This window comes from Schistocerca piceifrons, chromosome 8 (assembly GCF_021461385.2).
Source record: "Schistocerca piceifrons isolate TAMUIC-IGC-003096 chromosome 8, iqSchPice1.1, whole genome shotgun sequence".
In the NCBI taxonomy this organism is placed as follows: Eukaryota; Metazoa; Arthropoda; class Insecta; order Orthoptera; family Acrididae; genus Schistocerca; species Schistocerca piceifrons.
Window position 1 is genome coordinate 398648932 of NC_060145.1, and position 20210 is coordinate 398669141.

At 39.8% G+C, this 20210-nt stretch overlaps 1 protein-coding gene across 3 annotated transcripts in view; it reads left to right on the forward strand.

Moving 5' to 3' along the window:
- The window catches only part of LOC124711495 (lebercilin), a 181904-nt gene that overhangs the window by 22967 nt on the left and 138727 nt on the right, over positions 1-20210 (forward strand). For 2 of the 3 annotated variants that reach the window (XM_047241605.1, XM_047241608.1), the window contains exon 2: positions 18722-18820. In XM_047241605.1, coding sequence (XP_047097561.1) covers positions 18759-18820 — 62 coding nt within the window. In that variant the 5' untranslated portion in view covers positions 18722-18758. Of the gene's footprint in view, positions 1-15631; positions 15748-18721; positions 18821-20210 lie in introns of those variants that run through there. The other variant, XM_047241607.1, reaches the window with a different exon arrangement.

The window sequence follows — 20210 nt, forward strand, 5'->3', positions numbered from 1 at the left end:
GATTATTAAGCCTCTCCCAGTGGCTTGGACGACCTCCTCTCGGCCCTCCTGCCACGGGGTGGTCATTTTAACTAGGTTTTGTATTGGGCACTGCCTTTTTAGACATTGCCATTTGTTAAGTGGCGCTCCCGTACCGCTTTGTGCACATTGCGTTCATCTTTTAACTGTCCACCATTTCCAGATGGAATGCCCTTTTTTTGACTGTCTACATTGCTGTTTGGGTTTGCCATCTGAGTTACCAACCGTTTAGCAAATGACGCATGGGGGACCTCCATTTTTCTATCGTGTTTTTTATAGACCTATCTCCACATCCCTGTTTTTACCTGTCTTTTCTTCCGTCGTCGTGGATTGACATGAAGTCATTTTTAAGTCCTCTCTTTGTCTTTGTGTTTAACAGTTTGGACATAGGCGTGTATGACCCTAGTTGTTTTTGCACCCTAAAACAAAACAAAATGAGGGAGAAATACAGAAATCCTTATATTTTTTTGGCAACTTACGTCCTTACTTACCCTTGAGATCTCAAAACTTGTCAGGGGAAAATGCTAAAACTTGTCTGGAAATCAGGGAAATATTAGGGAATTTCACTTGCGGAAACTTGTGGCAACCCTGTTCAAGGGATGTTCGAAGTGTCAGAAAAGCCACTTCAAAATGCCTTTTACAAAGTAGATTTAAACCAGTGAGGAAGATTTATCTTTCGTGTTTGTGTATTGATTGTCACCATTTTTCAAACAGTGTACCAAGGCTTAATGTTCTTTTCCATGTTTTCAACAGTGTTTTATATTTAATTTGTTTAATATGCAGCAATTAATTAAAAACCCATCACATCAGAGAGCAGACTGCTTAGCATTTATATATCATACAGTAATGCACTAGTGGTACCTCACATATGAGGTCTTTTCAAAAAGTTCTGGAATTTGATCCACAAAATATTTCTGTGCTTACCTTTTATGTATTGTGCCTGGACCCCTTTGAAATATTCTCCTCCACAGTTGATACACCACTCCCAATGCCGTTTCCACTTCTGAAAGCAGTCTTGGTACATCTCCTGCAGGATCGCACGAAGCGCCACCTGTGAATTTTCTTTTATCTTGTATGTCGTTGCAAATCTTCATCCTTTCAATGGGGTTTTCAACTTTGGAAATAAAAAAAATAATAATTAAAAAAAAGCTCTCAGGGGCCAGGTCTGGAAAGTACAGTGATTTTGTTTTATGTGCTGTAGTCACACACCAACAGGGATGAATGTGTGGCTGCATTAATGTGATACAAGAACCATGAATTGTGTTGTCACATTTCAGATCGTTTCCTTCTCACAGGTGTCACAACATGTCCCGATAGTACCATCGAATAACAGTTTGTCTCTGTGGCACAAATTCATGATGAACTAATCCTTCAAAGTTAAAGAAAACTATCAGCATGGCTTTGACGTTTCACCTGACCTGATGAACTTTTTTTTGGTCTTGGGAAACTTTTCCTTGCCCATTGTGAAGATCGAACCTTGGTCTCAACATCATAACTGTAGACCCACATCTCATCACCAGTTATTATTTTCTTAAGGAACATCTTGTTCTCATTTGCGCAATCCAAAAGCTATTAACAGATTGCGGGGTGAAGGTCTTCCTGGTCTTGACTTATGAGCCATGGGACAAATTTGGTGGCAACACAGTGCATTCCAAAATGCTGTGTCTGGATTTCATGACACGATCCAACTGAAATGTTACATTTTTCTGCAATCTCTTGGACAGTAAATCTTCGATTGGCACGCACAAGTTCGTTATTTCGTTGATGTTCCTGACATGAGTGTTGTCGGTAGAAGGACATCCTGAATGAGGGTCATTTTTCACTTCCTTCCAGCCATTTTAAACAATGTGGACCATTCGTAACACCGAGTATGGCTTAAGCACTCATCACCGTAGGCTTCCTGCATCATTTGGTATGTCCCTTAAATGGTTTTCTTGAGTTTCACGCTAAATGTAATGCAGACACATTGCTGCTCTAACACTGCCAACTCAAAATTTACAAACTGTGCAACTTACAGCAGTTGCACATTAAACGCAGACTTGTGTGGGGATGCCAATCGCATTTCACTCCAACACACCTTTGGTGTGAAATTATGAATGTTTCAGAATTTTTTGAACAGTCCTCATACAGGATGGCAGCTGTGTATTGTCTTAAGTTAGACCCACAACATGCACGGCGTGTTACTTTTCTTTGGTGCTATGAGTTGGCGAGGAGTGTGTGGCAGTCACCTGGAGCTGCTTAACGATAGAAATGTCCAGGGACAAAGGAAGTGCCAGCAGCTGCTGGCCATTCAGCTAGCTTCATCAACTTCAACTCCCAGTGAGCTGAGCACAACAGCAAGCAGAAGACCCATAGGCAGCTCACATGGATATTGTTTACAGCATTTGTGGCAGTATACTGAGGTGGTGTATAAGTCAGCTATCCATTGCAAGTCATATTATGCCTCAGCACATATAACTTTTTTAATTAAAAAGTTTGCTAAGGGTCTGCATAGTGATTTATCTTACAGCGCATAGAATGTCTTTTGATTTATATCTATTTCCTACACCTTTCTGAGATGAGCAGAATCCACAGTAAACAATGGCTTTCTCTTAAATGAATAAACTGAGACCTTAGCCATTCTTAGTACATATGCAGTAGTAGTATTATTGTTAATAATAATTATCATCATCTTCAGCCTAGTCGCGTTTTTTGTCCAGCTCTGAAGCACAATGTACATTTTTGTGTGTTGAATCAACTGACTTTTTTTAAGTATAATGTAACTAGACAGATAAAAAAAATCTACTCACCAAGTTGTGGCAGGAGAAAACACATACACAAAAAGGTTTAACTTATGCACAGCCAGTGGCTCCTTCTTCCAGCAGAAGAGTTGAAGGGGAAGGAAGGGCAGTGAAGGAAAGAACTGTAGAGGTTTAGGAGAAGGGGTACAGTTCAGAAAAGTCACCCAGAATCCCGGGTCAGGAGAGACTTATGGGATGGGATAAGAAGGAAAGAACTGTAACATTTGAGGATATTTAATAATTTTGTATTATCTTTTATAATTTTGTGATGCAGAATATCTATATGGAATGTAAAAACATCTCAGTAACAAAAGAATATTGGTATCTTTTTGTATTGTAAATGTGGACATAGTGACATTTGAAAATGGAAAGAAACAGTTTTTGAAGTGTCTATGAAATATGAATTTTTAATTTGTGCTCTTTATAATAACATTTGTATTATGAAAACTTGTAACAATTATTGTAAATTTTTTACATATAGTGATGAATGAGTGAGTGTGTATGTGATGTCTTTGTCACTGTCAGAATTTTCTATCACTGATGAAGAGAGTGCTATTGCTGTTTTCTCATTTATTAGAAATTTTTGGATTCCTTTGGGAATTTTGGCCTTTTAGTAGTCCGTTCTTAATTGGTTATCAGGCAGATTCATTCTGCTTTTCCAAAATCTTAATTTCTAGCATTTTAGAAACGGTGTAGTGAGAGGTTGGGAGGATACAGATATTGATACATTTCTGGTGTTGAGAAGCTTACCCTCACTTACCTCAGGCGGCCTACAGCCCACAGGGACATAAAGATACCCCTTCGTCCCAATATAGGAGCATTTTTGCTCCTGACAATTTGTCACATGGCATCTATACCCCATCATCCCAGTATAGGAGCATTTTTGCTCTCTGCCCTGTGGGCTGTAGGCTGCCTGAGGTAAGTGAGGGTAAGCTTCTAGACACCAGAAATGTATCAATATCTGTATCCTTCCAACCTCTCACTACACTGTTTCTAAAATGCTAGAAATTAAGATTTTGGAAAAGCAGAATGAATCTGCCTGATAACCAATTAAGAACGGACTACTAAAAGGCCAAAATTCCCAAAGGAATCCGCATGTAGTCTCAGGGAGTCTGCAAGGGGGTTGCAGGCAAGACTGGTGTGTATAGTTGCGCATTGGAGTGCTTAAATTAGGTGTGAAAAGTGATACAGTCAAACCTCAATACAATGAATTTCATGGGACCATGAAAATTAAATTGTTGTACCAGGGTTATTGTTATAATGAGGTTTTGTTATCGTGACTTGGAGCAAGGAGCCATGTGTTAATGGCTGAGAAGTACATTGCTGTAGTACTTTTCTGATGAAAAATAACCTTAAAAGACAAATAATGAAACTCATTTTGTTCACTACGTTTATTAATACTGTACCTGTAGAGTGTCTTACTTTTGTGTACAGAAAAATTCATTTATTTTCCTCTTTTTTTCTTAAAGATTCTCTTGCGAATATTGTCTTTATATCTCCTCTAACTCAGTCAATTGCAGTGCTGAAACACTGGGGATTGAAGATGCTACTTGCCGAATTGTTTCCAACTGACCTGTTAGCTCCATCAGAGGAGGGGGATTTGCAATTATCACATCACTGTCATCGCCAGAATCTTCAGCAGCCGAATTACCCTTTAACTCCTTGATGATAGATTCGTTGGTATATGCTTCAAACACTCGCCTCATCATCACTGACAAGTATTCAACTACTGAAGTATCTATGGTTTTACTGGTAACTACTGAATAAATCTCCAGATCACTTTGAATATCATCCTGTGTTATTTCATCCGCCACAACATTCTCACCGAGATCTTCACTTTCAGAAATTCTTGCATTTTTCCAGCAGTTCACAATCGCATTCAGCTGTACACTGTTCCAGGAACTAGCAATCATGTCACAATCTTGCTTCACGTTGAAACTGTAGGGATTGCTCACCTTTCTTTCAATGTTTGCCATCATGGGTGTAGTGTTGTTGAAGATATAATGATGTTTTTTATGTAACTTGGCGACAGAATCATAGATTGATTGAATTATCTTATAGTAACAAGTCACTAAATACCTGACATTCTTTGGACATGGAGCAGCAGACTAATTGATTTGAGATCGGTAGGAAGCAACAGTATCATTTCCACGCATTTTCATGCCGCGGTGCAGTCATACCTGGATCGACACTAAGGAACTAAAAGATTTACTGACTTTAAAAGAAATCAACACTATCCAATTGAAAAGATTGTTTCAGAAGTGATAGGAAAACGATAATGTTCCTCCTGCCTCATTGCTGCGTTCGGTCCATCAGCGTGATCGTAATTTCGGGAGATAAACTGATACAAAACGATTAACATTCAAGTAATGAGGAGATGGAGATACTTAAGGATAATTTGTCTAAATAACCACACTTCATATATATGACATACTTTTTTTTAATGCTACGTACTTTTTTTATATGACAGTTACAATAGCTGGTGCATATTAACAAAAACTTCGCACATCACAGGCAATACTTGAGATTAATGTCCTCTTGATGGTGCCTGCTCGTAATTAATTACATAAAACTGTATGTTGTCTGATTGAGAAGACAATTAGCACATTTACAGGCTATTTTGCACAAATTATAAAATACAGATGGCGGAACGCAGCAAGTCCGTACCTGCCTTTCATGGAATAGAAACAGTAAAAAGTGAAGCACTCAACGCCTTGTTTGTCTTGAAAAACAAATTCTTTTTATATCATTAATGGATATATGCCCAAAGAGATTTACTGCTGCCGTGCAGGAGTGGCAAAGATAAAGACTAATAGATTCTGATGCTGCTATTCGATGGTTCATTTCTTTTACATTACAGTTGTTTGATAACTTCAGGCCATCAGGCATCTACTGTTGAGCGTATACTAGTGCTTGCGAGGCGAAAATTACCAATATTACATGTGTAGAACTAAATGTGAATGGCATTTTGTCTAAAGTTCTTAATTATCCCCATATCTAGTGGCTGAAGAATCAAAGTACAGCTTGGGGGGAAGTAGCGTAGTTCAATGTTCTTCAATGCTGGCATGTTGTTATGTGCATTCAATTATCCAGCAGCAATGCAATTTTCTTATTCCTCATTCACATCTCTTTATCAAGCGAAAGCAGACACTCAAATAAAAAGAGTAGACATCATCCATGCATTTCGATTTGCCTTGTAATTATCTGCAATAAAAGAAATCACATTTACAATACGACTGTAGCAAAACATTACAGCTGAAGCCATACTGTACTGAATTAATGTATTAATTAAGGGAAGGTAAAATAAAATGTATGTACCCTCCTACCTGGTAAGCTTCTTACATTTTTGAAGCACTGTGGGTTTGCTGATCCTCCGATCACCAGTGGCGTCAATTTTTGTGTCCCTGGCGCCTTGCTGCAGAGAAGAACAGTTAGGCATTCTTTAGGCTGCTTCCATCCTTTAGACTTTTCTCTCCTAAAGACCATCATCTTCTCTGGCATCAGTTGATAAAACAATTTCGTCTCATCTGCATTGTACAAGTTTTCAGGACCGCATTTTTCTAACAGTTTACATGTGGCATTTTTCCTCGAAAATTCTGCATCACCTAAACATGCTGATTTTTCTTCTCCCAAAATCACTTTAAAAAAAATCTCAAGCCTGTTCTTAAATCTTTGCAACCGTCCGTTACTTGCCGTCAAATTAGAATCGCCAAGCAACTTAGCAAAATCTAAGGCTTTTTGCCATATCAACGGACCATTAATTGGTACATACTGCGCAGGCAATCTGATTCAACCACTGCAGTGTAGCACTGTCCACATCGTCAGCAGCAGCCGTCTTCAATCTTTTTCTTGAAGGGTTAAATTGGCCACCTACAAAAGTGTTTTCAATTTATTTTCATTTTTTAAGGAATGTAGCTAACGGTGATTGTGCGAGTCCATACTTCCTCGCCACATCTACTTGTTGCATTCCATTATCCATGTCTTGAAAACCTCTATTTTTATCTCCAGTCTTATTTGTTTCTGAGTTCCAGCCAATCTTGGAGAAGTCCAAAGTGAACATGCACAGATTTCAAAAATCATGGAGATAAGCTGCGTATGAGCCCAACAAAACACTTCTGTCTGCTACTGAAGCTCATCAATGGACAAACTAAACACTCGTTCAAACAAAGGAGCTCGTTGACGTATGCTGCTCAGTACAGCTCGCCTGTGACTGTATGCTATTCTCTTTACCACTAGAATAAATGGAGTACTGTAGTACTAGCTTCTGGAAATAAAGCACCGAAAGTCTAGTATCCAAATAAACAATATCTACCTCTATAGTGAGCTTCCTAGAAGTAGGGAATAGTCAGTTCCTTAAAATTTTGTCTTCATTATAACAGGGAGTCGCAAAATTTACTTCATCGTTGTAAGGAGGGGTAATGAACAAAGTGCATATAGGAAATCAGCAGGGGCTATATAAAATTAGTGCTGTACCTGGGTTTATCATTGTATCGGTAATCGTTATATGGAGGTTTGACTGTAGTAATTTTCAGTTCAAGTTAATTTTGTGCGAGACGTAGGAAACACAAAATAAAGGGCTACTATAAATGATTCATTCATTTTTAGAGCTTTATATTTTCAAAGTATTATAATATGATTGATGTAATAACAGAGGAGTAAACTCACCAGATTTGCATTTTGCACTCTACAAGCGTTCTATTTGTGCCTGTAGCAAGCTTTTACTGACTCTCAGGGAAGTGACTCTCAGATCCCAGCACATTGGTACTGGTTTGCTGATGCAGATGTTTCCCGTAAATGGTAGCGGTGCCCTGGCTACTACAGCATGCTGGCAGATGGCGGCTAATAGCTGTGGGGTGGTGATGCGGCAGCGATGTGGTGTGCCTGTGCCGAGATGGACAGTCAGGTAGCTGTCATTGATCACAGCCCAGTGGAGGCAGAGTCATAGATGCGACAATGACTGACACAGGCTCTGCATCATCAGATGGCCCTTCTGTGACTAGTTGCTGATGGGCTGGTCCTGCTGGTTGAAATCCTGTTTCCACGTGCTGACAATCACGGAAGGCCCCCCGTATCAAGACTGTGTCGAAACATATAGATAGGTTGAGGTTGGTCACTTATGCGACAGGACCTGCATGACAGCCCTCATGCAGGAGCACCAGTTGTGGAATCTTTGTCTCCTGATGTTGCTGAGATGGCAGGACATCGACTGGCAACTGTGGTCTGGTTTCAGTTGCTGGGCTGTGGTCCCAGCTGTCTGTGTTTGAGCCACATGTCCAAGTGGCAGTCAAGTTTATTCCATACCTTATGTATCAGCATCCTATCAGTGGTCATCACAGCAACATTGACACATTCCCTTAGCTCTTCATGACAGTGTGGGTAAGTAAACTCAGTCCTCAGTGTACCCCCCAATGAAAAACTCGCAAGACATTAGTTCAGGTGACCTTGGGGACCGAGGGAACAGATCCGCATTATCTTCTGCTCCACACCCAATCCAGTAATGTGGAAGTTCATAATTTAGATAGCAATAAACATCGACGCCCCAATGAGGATATTCTTTTCTTGTTGGAAGATGAAATTCTCAGTTGTGGAAACAACCACAACTGCAAACAAGTAAGGTAAGAGGTACACATCACTGTCCTTCTCTGAGAAGAAAATTGGCCCAGAAAGCTTTGTCTGTGACACTGTGTGGAAAACTTTATCCATGAGTAAATCTTGTTCATGCGTCACAATTTCATCAGAATTGTTGTTGCCCCAATCTCACACATTGTGCCAATTAACCTTTACCGATAAATGGAAGGTTACTTTGTCACTGAACTTGGAGGTGAAATGTTCATTCTCAAGTGCTTTCTGCATTGTGATGCAAAATCAAAAGCCCTGGCCATAATCTTCTGGTTTTAATTGGTATGTGAGCTGCAGACAGTATGGTTTGAAAAGTAACTGCCATCACAAAATTTTCCACAGACTTTGCTGCAGTTTTCCAAATTTTGAGGTTTCTTTCTCTCACCCTCTCCATTGTTGCTTATGGCACACTTGAGTCATCCGGTACTTTTTTATTTACAGGGGCAACCAGTGGATGTAAATTGTGGATCCATTCCACAAAGCTCTGTTTACATAATGGTTCTTTTCCAAATTCCTTCTGAACGCACACTGCATTTGTGTAACAGAGAAACATCTCTCATATTCCAATACGCAAAAAGTCTTTTCTTGCTTTGCCACCATTTTGTCAAGGCACCACAGTCGTAATGCCAACTAGTGTGCACAGTGCAAACTTTGTGAGTTTACATTTCTGTTCATGCATTGGTCATATTTGTACATGTAATATTTTGTAAAATATAGAACTCCAAAAATGAGTAAATAATTTATAGAAGTATATGAAGTCTTCACGGGTTATCAGCCAAGTAGTATCATCGTCTCGTAGCAGCGTTTCGATGGAATGCGTCTCCATCATCTTCAGGCGATGGGGATATCGTCGGTCGCGGGCTTATATCTCTGCTGGACCACTCTCCGCTTCCCGTGGCCGGCCAATCACGCGCCCGCCCGCAGCCCTTGGTGTAACAGAATGTTCTTCTCTGATTTTCCTGATTGCAGGCTCCCAGGCTGTGCTGAGATGGAAGCCACTGTCGTGGTTGATTAGGTTGTCGTGTAATCGTATTTCTATGGACTCTTTGATTACTGAGTCGCAAAATCCGTTTGTACTGCATATTTTCTTTGTGTCCTCGAAATCGAAGGTATGCTTCTCGTCAATACTATGTTCTGCCACAGCAGATTTGTTGGTGTGGCCCAAGCGTACATGCCTAATGTGTTCACTGTGGTGCTATGAGATGCAACGCTGCGTCTGTCCTATATATTGGTTCCCACATTCGCATCCAATCTTGTACACACCTGGTGCCGTCAGACCTAGTGGATTCTTGGTTGAACCGAGAAGGTCTTTGATTTTTCCTGCTGCGCAGAAAACAGTCTTCACCTGCTGTGCAGAAAACGGTCTTCACTTTGTTTTTTGAGAATTCTCGCTATGTTGGACGTCGGAGGACCCGCATATGGCAAGAACGCACAGCCCATTGCTTCATCTTCATCCGGTCTCTTTTCTCTCTTCTTGTGGTCGGTCTTCATAGCTCTCCTTATTTGTGTCTCATTGTATCCATTTTTCTTGAAGGTGTCCTTTAGGTGTTGCAATTTTCGTGGCAGATGGACCTGGCCCTGTGCACTAAGGTGTTGAGTACAGCATTGCGTTGCGCAGGGTGGTGGCAGCTATTGGTATTAAGATAGAGGTCCGTGTGTTTTTTCTTTCTATACACTATGTGTCCCAGCGTGCTGTCCATGTTGTGATCAGGATATCCAGAAAGGGTAAGCTTCTGTTCTCTTCTATCTCCATGGTAAATTTGATATTTCCATATATGCTGTTGAGGTGTTGATGGAACTCTAGCAGTTTGTCCCTGCTATGTGGCCAAACTACAAAGGAATCGTCAACGTACCTGTAGAAGGCTTTTGGCTTGTGTTGAGCAGTGTCCAGTGCTAGCTTTTCGAAGTGCTCCATGTATAGATCAGCTATGCCTGCTGCTTGGGGGAGAGCGCATAGCTACACCATCTATCTGTTCGTAGAACTTCCCACCACACTTGAAATAGGTGGTGGTTAGAACATGGCGAAAGAGCTTGATGATATCCTTTTCAAAGTGTTCTTCGAGTAAAGCCAGGGAGTCATCTATTGGTACTTGGGTGAATAAGGATGTTACATCGAAGCTGACTAGTAGGTCTTCATTTTTCACCTGCATTCCCTGTAGTACTTTCACAAACTCAGCCGAGTTTTTCACATGGTGTGGACTGTAACCCACCAAGGGTTTTAGCATCTGTGATAAATGCTTAGCAATACCATATGTTGGCGAGTTAATAGTGTTTAAAATAGGTCGTAATGGGACACCTTCTTTGTGGACCTTTGGGAGGCCATAGAAACATGGTGGTGCCGGTGCCCTCGCGTACAGCTTCCTGATGATATCCTTCTCTAGTCCCGAGTTGTTGAGCATCTCAACGGTCTTGCGTGTCACTGTTGTAGCGGGGTCCTTCCTTAGTCTTTTATAGGCAGGATTTTGCAGGAGGGCGTCGATTTTCTGCCAATAGTCTTCTGATTTAAGCAGCACCGTGGCGTTGCCTTTGTCCGCTGCCAAGACCGCTATGTCCTGGTCTTCCCTGAGTGCCTGTAGTGCCTTTCGTTCTGCCGCCGATCCAGGCGCATCGGGCGATTCCGCGGGCGCGTAATTGGCCGTCCGCGGGAAGCAGAGAGCGGTCCAGCAGAGATATAAGCCCACGACCGACGATATCCCGACACTTCGCCTGAAGATGATGGAGATGCATTCCATCGAAATGTTGCTACAAGACGACGATGCTACTTGTCTGACAACCTGTGAAGTCTTCATATATGAAATTCACCGAGAAAGCTTGCAGTCGTGTATAATTTATGGAAGACTTGTATTTTGTAATTACTGGAATGAGTCTGTAAAGTAGTGGCTAACTCGAGTGTAGTTGTGAAAGCATATGAACGCTAATGCATAGTGAAGTACTTAAGACATAGTAGGGACATTTTCTGTAAACTTAATACGAACTGTTCCTGATTTCAAGAGACTTTTTATAAATTCAGTGTTTAATACAAACCGTTTCTGATTTCAAGAGATCTTTATCCTCTCTCTCTCTCTCTCTCTCTCTCTCTCTCTCTTACTTAGTTATTTAGTTATGTGGTGTAATGAGAGAAGGAGCTTGATGGGGCACTTGTCAACTAGCCACGTTGTTAAGTACTTTGTTACAGTGTGTTAAAGTGAAACATGTACATTGGGAGCAAAGATATTTAGCAGTGCTGTTAAAATCAAGTCTGATGCCAAAAAAAATACAGTAGTCTAAAGAATTCACTATTCAAGAACTAATATTAATGTAAAATATAGGGGATCTTAACGTCTACATCTACATACATACTGCGTAAACTATCATACAACGATGCATGGTGAAGGGTACCCCATACCATCGTTAGTCATTCCCTTTCCTGATCCACTTGCAAATGCTTCCGTATGAGCCGTTATTTCTTTCATCTTGTCTTTGTGGTCCTTATGCACGATGTATTCTGGTGGAAATAGGAAAGTTCTGCAGCCTGTTGCAAATGCTGCTTCTCCAAACTTTCTCTAGTTTAACTCCACTCTGTGTTCGTGTTCCCTAGTTTGGACTTGGATGCATATGACCCCAGCTGTTTATTACACCCTAAAGCAAAACCAAACAGACAAAACAAAACCCAGTGATTTGCCCCTGTGAATTGCTTCAATGTCTTCCTTAATTCTGACGGGGTAGGATTCACAGAACACTCGAGCAGAATTGATCATACAAGTTTTCTGTATACAATCTCCTTCATAGATAAACCACATTTCCCTAGATTTCTCCCAGTATACTGAAGCTGACCATTCATGTTCCCTTCAACTGACATTACATGCTTTTTGTGCCTAGGTATATAGTAGACATAACTGTGTTGAGCAGCACACCACTAATATTGTATTCAAACACTACAGGATTGTTTCTCCTAGTCATCTCCATTAACTTACATTTTCCCACATTTAGAACAAAGTGCCATTTATCACAACAAATAGAAATTTCGTCCAATTCATCTTGTATACTCTTTAAGTCACTGAAACACGACACTTTCCTGTACACTACAGCATCATCAACAGACAGTGTAGATTGCTGCTAATCCTGTCCATCAGATCGTTTATGCATGTGGAGAATAAGAGTGGTCCTGCTACACTCATGACAATAGCTTTACCTGTGATGAACACTCACCATCCAGGTCAACATACTGGTTTCTGTTGCTTATAAAGTCTTCAAACCACTCATATCTGAGAATGTATTCTGTATCCTTAAACATTCGTTAACAGGCTGTAGTGTGGCATCATGTCAGAAACTTTTTGGAAATGTAGGAATATGAAATCTGCTTGTTGCTTTTCATCCATGATTTGCAGGGTATTATGTGAGGAAAGGGCAAGCTGAATTTTACATTAGCGGTGCTTTCTAAATCTGTGTTGATTTAGCCTTTGCTTCCTTAAGGAAATTTATGATATTTGAACTTATGATATGTTCAAGAATTCTGCAGCAAACCAGTGTTAAGGATATTGGTGCATAATTTTGCAGGTACATTCTTTTATTTTTTGTACACGCAGGCGTCGCCTGTGCACTTTCTGTTCACTTGGGACTTTCCACTGCAAGAGATTTTCAATAAATGCAAGCTAAGTATGAGTTCAGTGTCAAGGAGTATCCTCTGTAAAACCAAATTGAGATTTCATCTGAACATGGTGACTTTTTTGTTTTCAACTTTCAACTGCTTTTCAGCACCAGTAATGCCTATTTCTATGTTCTACATATGGGAGTTTGTACTGCGGTCAAACAGTGGTGTGTCTTTATGACTCTCCTGTGTGGATGATTCTTAAAACATGGTATTTAAAAGTTCAGCTCTCCTTGTAGTGGGTTGTATTGCCACACCAGACTGGTATTGATTCATGTAGGGCCAGAATTTTCTAGAATTATCAGCAAAGTCTTATGCTAACATATGGCAGTGGGTGCTTCATGCACTGATGTTTTTATAGGTGCATGAATTTCTATTAACTTTTCCCTGTTGATATTTTGGTATTCTTTTTTGAACTGAGAGTGCAATAATCCCCGTTTTCTCAGCATTTTCCAATTTTTTTATTAAACCATGATGGGCCTTGTCTATTCTTAATCCACTTACTAGGCACATACTGCTCCAGAGCATGATTTACAAACTTCTCCATAATTTCTCTATGACTAAATGATATTAATATTGATTTCCTGCAGAATCCGTGAACATACTCTGAGTACAAATATAATAAATTTCCTTGAGAGGGAAAAGCGACTGTCCACAAATCAGCACTGTTGTAGAGAGAATCACACTTGTGAAAATCAGCTTGCCCTTTTTTCACAAGAGAGCCTGCATACCATGAATACTGGCCAACAGGCAGATTCCATATTCGTAGATTTCCGTAAAGCATTTGACACAATGTCACACTGCCAACTATTAACAAAGGTACAAGCATGCACTATAGGTTCCCAGGTATGTGAGTTGCTCAAGTACTTCTTGAGTAAAAGAACCCAGTATTTTGACCTCGACACTGAGTGTTTATCAGGGACAGGGATGTCCACAGGAGTGCCCCAGAGAAGTGTGATAGGGGTGCTGTTATTTTCTGTATATATAAATGGTCTGATGGACAGGGTAAGCAGCAGTCTGGTTGTTTGCTGATGATGCTGTGGTGTTTGGGAAGGTGTTGTCGTTAAGTGACTGTAGGTGGATACAAGATGACTTAAACAAAATTTCTAGTTGGTGTGATGAATGGCAGTTAGCTCTAAATGTAGAAAATTGTGAGTTAATGCAGATTAGGAAAAACAATCCCATAATATTCAAGTACAGCAGGTTAGTAGTGTGCTGCTGGAACTCTTGGTTCTGAGTATGATCTGAATGCCGCTGCTTTCCAAGAGGGCTGCAAATTCAGCTATTTTGTTATGCATGCTTTGGAAATTTACTTTTAAAATCTTGACATTGAAAGTGCATCTACCTTGTATATTATTAGATTTTGCTCTCATCATACTGACTGATGAGCTTTCATCAAAGAACTTCAGACTTTTGCCTGACCTTAAAAAAAATCTATGTACTTACATTCCACAAGTATTCCATTACAGAAGTTACTGATTTCTCTGTGCAATCTACCCATGACCTGTGTAGAATGCTGCAAATCTCCACCCCACTACAAAGGTCCAGAAATCTGCTGCTAAATTGACGGAGTTTCTGGTTGAGTCTGTTGTGTTTGTCGAAGACTCTTCCAATACTTGAGATTGTATTGCCAAAGTATGTCATGAAATGACTGATAGTGGTTGTCCCTTTTTCTTCATTTTGTTCCCTTGGCTGGAGTCGTTTTAACTGGAATGTGTGATGAATGTTTTCTCCCACAATAGCCATTCTCTTGGAAAGCTGCTCTAAGGGGGTGTCCCTTACATGGCAGGCTGTCAGAATTGGACATAACGTCTGCTCTGTGAATCAGAGTACTTAACACACCATCACATTGTGCATGGTAGTGATAATTTGTAGCCTACAAATAAAAGTCATTTTGAGTAGATTATAAGCCAGTGTGAGTAGATGTAAAGTACATGCTATGCCCCAACATTCCCTCAACTTTCCTTCATATTAAAATGTCCAGGAAGGGCAATGTACTGTCTTTCTCTACCTGCATCATAAACTGAGTATTCAAATGGTGCAATTTTAGATTCCTGTGGGACCAAACTAGTCCCTAGGCTTACACACTACTTAATCTAAGGACAACACACACACCCATGCCAGAGGGAGGACTTGAACTTCCGACAGGGGGAGCTGCATAAAATGTGACAAGGCGCCTCAGACTGCGTGGCTACCCTGTGCGGTGCAACTTGAGATGTCAAAGAATTGGAGATATGGGTAATGTCTGGTTCCATGATGCCATCCCCATAAGTGTATCATCCATGTACTGCCAGGATTTTAAAGCAGCTGACTGTAGTGCTTCTTCCATAAAATAATTGGCTACCACAGAGAGACTTCCACCTAGTTGTTCAAAGTACAGTAGAAACCCACTAATCTGGTACCTCATGGGTTCTAATGGTGCTGGACTACCGAAAATGCCAGATTAACCAACTGTCGTCTAAAACTAGCAGTGTACAGAGTGTGAGAGACACGGCAAACAATGTGTGATTGGTGTTCGATTGTTTATCATATTTTCTCTGCTTAATTCCCTTGAAATAAGATGTAACTTTTTTTTAGTGCAGGTTTTTCTTCCAGAAGTCATTATATATAGCACACAAATTGAAAAGTTGTGCAGTGTTGGAAGACTTGCTACATTCAGTAAATCTTATAAATGTACCAATAGCAGCAGCTGCTTCATTGCAGGTAGGTAGAGGTGATGAGTTTTTTCTGCATCAGTGTGTATCCCATCCAAAACTTCATTTTGAAACAAATTTCTCATTTCATTTTGAGCAACATCTAACAGTTTAACAACAGCATCATTTACGGTTGGAATAGTGGAGTATGTTTCATCTTTTTAGGCTTTTGGCCTGAATTTTTGTCATGATTTCCAAAGAGTAGTAGTCTTATCTTTATTCTATGCCAAATTGGCTCCTAAAATAGCATCTTTAATGTTAATTTTTTCTGAAAATCCATTGCTGAACAGTCTGAATTGCTGAGCTCTTGGAAAGAAAAGGAGCTTTATAAAAACATCTGAAATTTTGAATTACTCCCTGATCCATTGGTTGGATCGGAAAAGTAATATTTGCTGGAAGATAAGTGGTGAATGTATTCCATGAGATCAGTTCAGATGCCGGAAGGTGAGTTGTACAATTACATAAGAACAGTACAACTCAGCTTCGTTCAGGCAAATCCAGTTTTTCTTGAAACTGACTCTTATATGAAATTATGGAAAAAAAAACAATTCTTAAACAATTCTGAAGCCATAGATGCATTGGAATGAGTTCCACAAATTACAGTAATATTTAAAATGCCTTTTAAAGCTCTTGGCTTTTTGTACTTGCTAATAACATAAGGTGTCAACATGTGGTCACCTGAAGCATTTGAACACAATAAAACTGTCAGTTTATCCTTGGGTGGTGTTTTTATTGATTTTTGAATCTTTGGCACACTTTTCGTCTCTATACCTGCCAAAAGTTGAAATGGCAAACAGCGCCAAAGTAGGCCTGTTTCATTGGCATTGTAGATTTGACTAGTAGCTAAGTTATGATGTTAAACCAAATTGCAAGAAGTTTCTTTATAGTCTTCAGCTGCATTTTTATCTGCCAATTACAACTGTCCACTTACATCAAGTTTCAAATTCTGTGACTAGTTTTGTAACCAACCGTTAGAAAATACACATTTAGTTTTTGATAACCCCAAATCATTATGGAACTGTTTACCTTTTTCCATATTCATATATCCAGTTACATGTTTTTCTATGGACCTTTTGGTACAGAGACACTTTGTGATTACACTTTAAAGAACCACTTTTTAATCTCTGTAGATAATTGGTTCATAACGAAGCTGTCGGATCAGCGACTGGAACAGTTGTTGCCACTTCACAACTTGTAATTGTTGGCCACTGCCGAGCCCGACCGAAATTTGTTGTACACATCTGAAATATTCAATATGTTAGAAGTGATGTTGGATTATTGAACATGCTGGACCATTGGATGCCAGATTAACATACCTTTACAGTCTTCATTATTGAATAAAAAGCTTGTGGAAGTTGGTACATGTCTAAAGAGCATCACAATATCCTCCTGATACTTGCTGCTTATTAGTTTCAAGGAATCCTGTGAAGGACTTTTTGTAAATACACATTGTCAAAACAAACTAAGAGATCCATTGGTTGTAGGCTAAGCGTTTTCGGGTGCCTTATGAAGTCCTTTGAGTTCCAGATGGTGGTCGCATTTGCCTATGAGCTGTCCCAGAAGTAATGAAAGATGTTTAGCTTCAAAATAAGTGGATGTTCCAATGTAACTTAACAGCAGGTCAAAGGGAGACCCAATCCTTGTAGGTTTTTGTTAGCCATAGAGTCTTGGAGGAAGAGCAGTCTGTTAGTGGCACCCTGAATTACTTTGGCTGCAATTGAACTCCTTTTGGCTTCTCAAAAAGAGTTCTGTGTTTCCCTTTGAATCTTTCTAGTCAGAATATTATTTAATCAGCAGTGTGCAGGATCACTGAGCAATTTCAATGACTTGTCATTATGTACGATTTGTGAGAAAGCTACATCCTGATCAACAGGTGAGAAAAGACAATATCCTTGTTATCTCTCAAGTCTCGGGACACTGTCCTTTGTTGAGGTGGTGTTGATCTTCGTGGATGGAGACTGTCTGAATGCAACTTGTGGTCCACCTAACTTTCTTGCCAAAATCGCTGTGGAGCTTTGATATTGCCTTTCTATTCAAGAACTTTGTGAATGGAGACTTTCGAAATACAACTGGTGTTGCCTCTAATTTGGTTTGCAAAATCACTGTGGAGTGGGTGATATTGCCTTTCCTATTCCAATGGTAACATTTTGGATGATGACATGGTGTAGGTTCAAATTTTACCCCTTTCTCTAACTCCAAAATCCATTGTTTCACCCATTTGGCCAGTGCCCAAGTAGCACTACATACCCAGTTCCAGGATAATGCTGAAAGATTCATCAGTATCGTCAGATATAATTATGGTACTCTCCTTAACACCAAGTCCAGTTCCTGTCAAGTAGAGTGTATCCTCTCACTCCCAAGGGCTGCACTTGCCTGACACTTAATTCTAGTGGCTGCTGGAGAAACTGTGTGATAGTTAGATATTCAAAAGATGTGATCATGGCAGATTTGAGGAATCATTACCTAAAATACTGACAGTCTGTGAAATGAGACAGCCTTCAGAATTTAGAAGTGGGCAATGAAAAATAATTGTTTCTGTTTTGGTCATGAGTAAAGTCATTGTTGAGGGACATTATTTCACTTGGAAATATAGGCAGTACTTATATGTAAGATTAAACAAATTATAATGATGGATATTGCATTTTATACATTTAAATTATTTTCTAACATTTTTTTCGATGGAGTCAAATGTATGCTTTTTAGTGGATGATGTGTAGATTGTTAGGACACACAGTGCAAAGTCATTAATATGTAATGTAAGGTCAGTTGCATGTGCAATCGAAACTGTGATTGAATTGTGTGATTTTATTGCTGTACTTGATATAAGAGTAAGATAATATTGCTATCTACATGTCCCTTTCAATTAATTTTGTAGTAAACCTACATCAAAATGTTTACCTGTTTTATCATAACCTAAGTAAAAATATTAAAATGAAGAAAACTAATTTTTTGATCCTTAACAAAAATATGTTTTACTTTCACAGAGGTACCATAAATGAAAGGAATTGCATTGATAAAAATATGGAAGGCGAAGTTTCTGTCGACCATGTTCCTTCAGAAAAGGACAAACTTTCTCCAGTAAGGTAAGGAATACGTGCAAATTAGAGAAGAAAAATTGTTTAGAGGTGTAAAATTGAAGTTTATTGTTTAATGAAGTGGGTTAAGAATGAATACTTTATGTTTGTACCACATTAAGTCCAGCAGAACCTTATTAAAGGTTGAATTGTGTTATGGGGGTATAAAAGGGTGGCAAGGTGGGGTTGGAGGTTAGAAACATGAGGGAAGGTTGGTTGCTGGATTGTTGTCATGCACTTCTGTCCTTCATAGGTCTGCAAAATGAAGAGGCAATTGCTCATTCTCTCTACCACCTATTTGCAAAAAGCAGCTACAGGGTATTTCACAAAGTTATACTGACCCTTCTCAGCTTGCCTTGTGAATCACTGGTGACACAATGTGCAGATATGCCAGGAAGTGTTTGTTTTCCATAAAGTATGTTAACAGTACAAGGAACACAGGTATTAATTACTGATACTATCCCTAGAAATGCATGTGGATGCAATGTGTGTAATTCTCTACACACTAATCTACAAAGCTACAGGGAAATTGATTTTTAGTCATCCTCTATGGCAGCTGTAGTGTTCCTCCAGGAAAAGCAACTTTCCCCATCAAGATTGCTACTCATGTTTCAGTGTACAGATATACTACCTCCTTTGTGTTTCCTAACCAGTTCTCTCGTGAGTAGACAAATAATGTTTCTGAGCTCGTTTTTATACAGTGGAGTTATCTTCAGTTTATTAACTGAGCACTTATTTGTAGTTCTTAAATAAGCCATTCTGTCAAAGGGTTCTACAGCTGGAGCTCTCAACTGTGTACCACACAATGCATTGAGTGAGTTCTTGTTTGCAGTTGTTTAATGAGCTACTCTGTGAAAAAGCTCAACAGCTGGAGCTGTGAACTGTGTACCACACTTAAGACCCTGCCCCAAGTGTAACATGCTGTCAATATGTATTCAACAATGTCAATTTAATTGTCTCCACTATCAGTGGGTGGAGTACTTTTCACAGTTTGAGGGTGTCAAGTGCATCACCTCAGACCTCCCAGCATCTGAAGAGGCTGAGAGGCTTCAGTTGGCCCCCTCTGTAACAGAAGTAGGTCACTTAGGTGTTATGAAACTTCTGATATTTCAGCACGTCAGGCAATGTGTTCACTATTCTGGGTTTAAACATGATCAGTCCTATTCCATCAGATACATTGACACCCTCCTTGCAAGCTGCTGGTGTGTGGTAAGTGATTCCACTCAGCGCAGCCCACTCAACAAGTCCCAGCAAATCCTGGTTGGAAGAGATTTGTACAGTTTACTAGTAACACAATTAATGGTGAGAAAAGGGCAGTATCTTTCTGATCATTCATTTATTCATCACTGAGTGACTATACAACATGGTTGCAGGGCTTTACAATTTATTGTCAATGACA